The sequence below is a fragment of the Lucilia cuprina genome, chromosome 2, assembly GCF_022045245.1.
Source record: "Lucilia cuprina isolate Lc7/37 chromosome 2, ASM2204524v1, whole genome shotgun sequence".
NCBI classification, from domain to species: domain Eukaryota; kingdom Metazoa; phylum Arthropoda; class Insecta; order Diptera; family Calliphoridae; genus Lucilia; species Lucilia cuprina.
In genome coordinates, this window is record NC_060950.1 from 19,109,689 (window position 1) to 19,111,422 (window position 1,734).

Here is a 1,734-nt window from a genome sequence, read left to right on the forward strand (position 1 = left end):
GAACTGAACTAGAACTGAACTAGAACTGAACTAGAACTGAACTAAAACTGAACCCTAACTGAACTAGAACTGAACTAGAACTGAACTAGAACTGAACTAGAACTGAACAATAACTGAACTAGAAATGAACTAAAATTGAAATAAAACTGAATTATAACTAAAATAGAACTGAACAAGAACTGAAATTAAACTGAACTAGAGCTGAACAAGAACTGATCTAGAACTACAATAGAAAATAAACAACTTACCGGGTAAAAACATTGACCAAAGTTTGTTATCAAATTAGAATTTTCTGAACCACTGTTTGGCGAGTTTTTGTCGTTCATTAGCACTTGTAGATTATCGGGAAAATCTAAAAAATTTTTACCATAAAGGGCATAATTTTGGGCTGCCTGGTAGTATTCAGCTGAACTGCTCGGGGGATGTCCAGTAGTATCTTGGTATATAGCTCTATGGATTTCTTGTAGATACAAATTACTCGAACTACGACGACAGTTAGTTTCTAATTTATTGAACCAATCTATGTGGGTATCATCTGCAGGTGTATGAACCTCGTGCTGAATATTTGATTTTTCCAGGATCTCTGGTGTTTTGTGGATAGTTAAGACATTTTTATTGTTGGCTGCTAAATAAAAATTAATAGGGAGTATTATTTCCATTTTGTTCATCTATTTCTTACCAATTTCTTTGGTATTCCATATGGGAAATTCTTGTTTCAATTTCTTTAACTCCTTCGCTATTTTAACGGGTTTTTTATTGTTTTTAATAATATTTTGAGATTTGGACTTCAACTTAATGGGCAGAAGATTATCATTAATATCTTTTTCGATGTGTTTGTCTTCAGCCAGACATTTTTCTGATGAAATATTATTATGGTCATTTTCTTCTTCGCTGCTTGCTAAATTATTTTTAATTTTATTTTTTTTTTCATTGAAGTATAAAAATAACAAATATTATCATAAAATTATGTAGATAATTTATTTTGCAATGTTTATTTGCAATTTTTAACTTACAATCTAAAAATTCCAACATTTCAACGATAATTTTCTCCGTTTGTTGCGTCTGCTGTTGTTGATCCATTATTTGTACTAAATGTCAATCAAATTTCTAAGTAACTCTTCTCCTTTGCTCTTCTTTTTTTAAATAAAAATTTAACGGTTTTCTGTTTTTAACAACTATTTGCAAATTTGTGCTCGAACTCTTTCAAAAAGATAATGCAAAATTTTTTTACTATTTAATTTTCTAATAATTTTTTATTTGATTTTTTAAAGATTTATTTTTATGTTTATTATTGTATTGACATTTTTTGGAATATATCTTTGGAAAAATAGTTTTTTATTTTTTCATTCTTCATAAAGACAATGATAAAACAAGTTGTTTTTGAATTTCATTTGAATCAGTTACGATCTTTAATACATAACGTGGCCAGATGATTTTCGATGAAAAAATCTTATGTAAATAATGAACCGCTTTATTGCAGGAATGAGAAAATAAGTAAGAATGTATGGTCCAACAAGACCGAATATATATATAGTACGCTAAATATGTTTGATATTTTTAAGCTAATTGCGTTATCTATCTATATATCTATCTGAACTGAGCTAGAACTGAACTAAACTGAACTAGAACTGAACTAGAACTAAACTAGAAATAAACTAGAACTGAACTGGAAATAAAACTGAACTAGTACTACAGTAGAACATAAACAAGTTACCGGATAAAAATATTGGTCAA

At 28.5% G+C, this 1,734-nt stretch overlaps 1 protein-coding gene across 1 annotated transcript in view; it reads right to left on the reverse strand.

The window, feature by feature from the left end:
• The window catches only part of LOC111686737, a 2,589-nt gene extending 1,286 nt beyond the window's left edge, over positions 1 to 1,303 (reverse strand). Inside the window, exons 1-3 of the mRNA XM_023449117.2 lie at positions 1,014 to 1,303; positions 680 to 898; positions 249 to 625 (exon numbers count right to left, since the gene is read on the reverse strand). Of these exons, the coding sequence (XP_023304885.2) occupies positions 249 to 625; positions 680 to 898; positions 1,014 to 1,080 (663 nt within the window). The 5' untranslated portion in view covers positions 1,081 to 1,303. The remainder of the gene's footprint in view (positions 1 to 248; positions 626 to 679; positions 899 to 1,013) is intronic.
• Between the last annotated feature and the right edge of the window lie 431 nt (positions 1,304 to 1,734).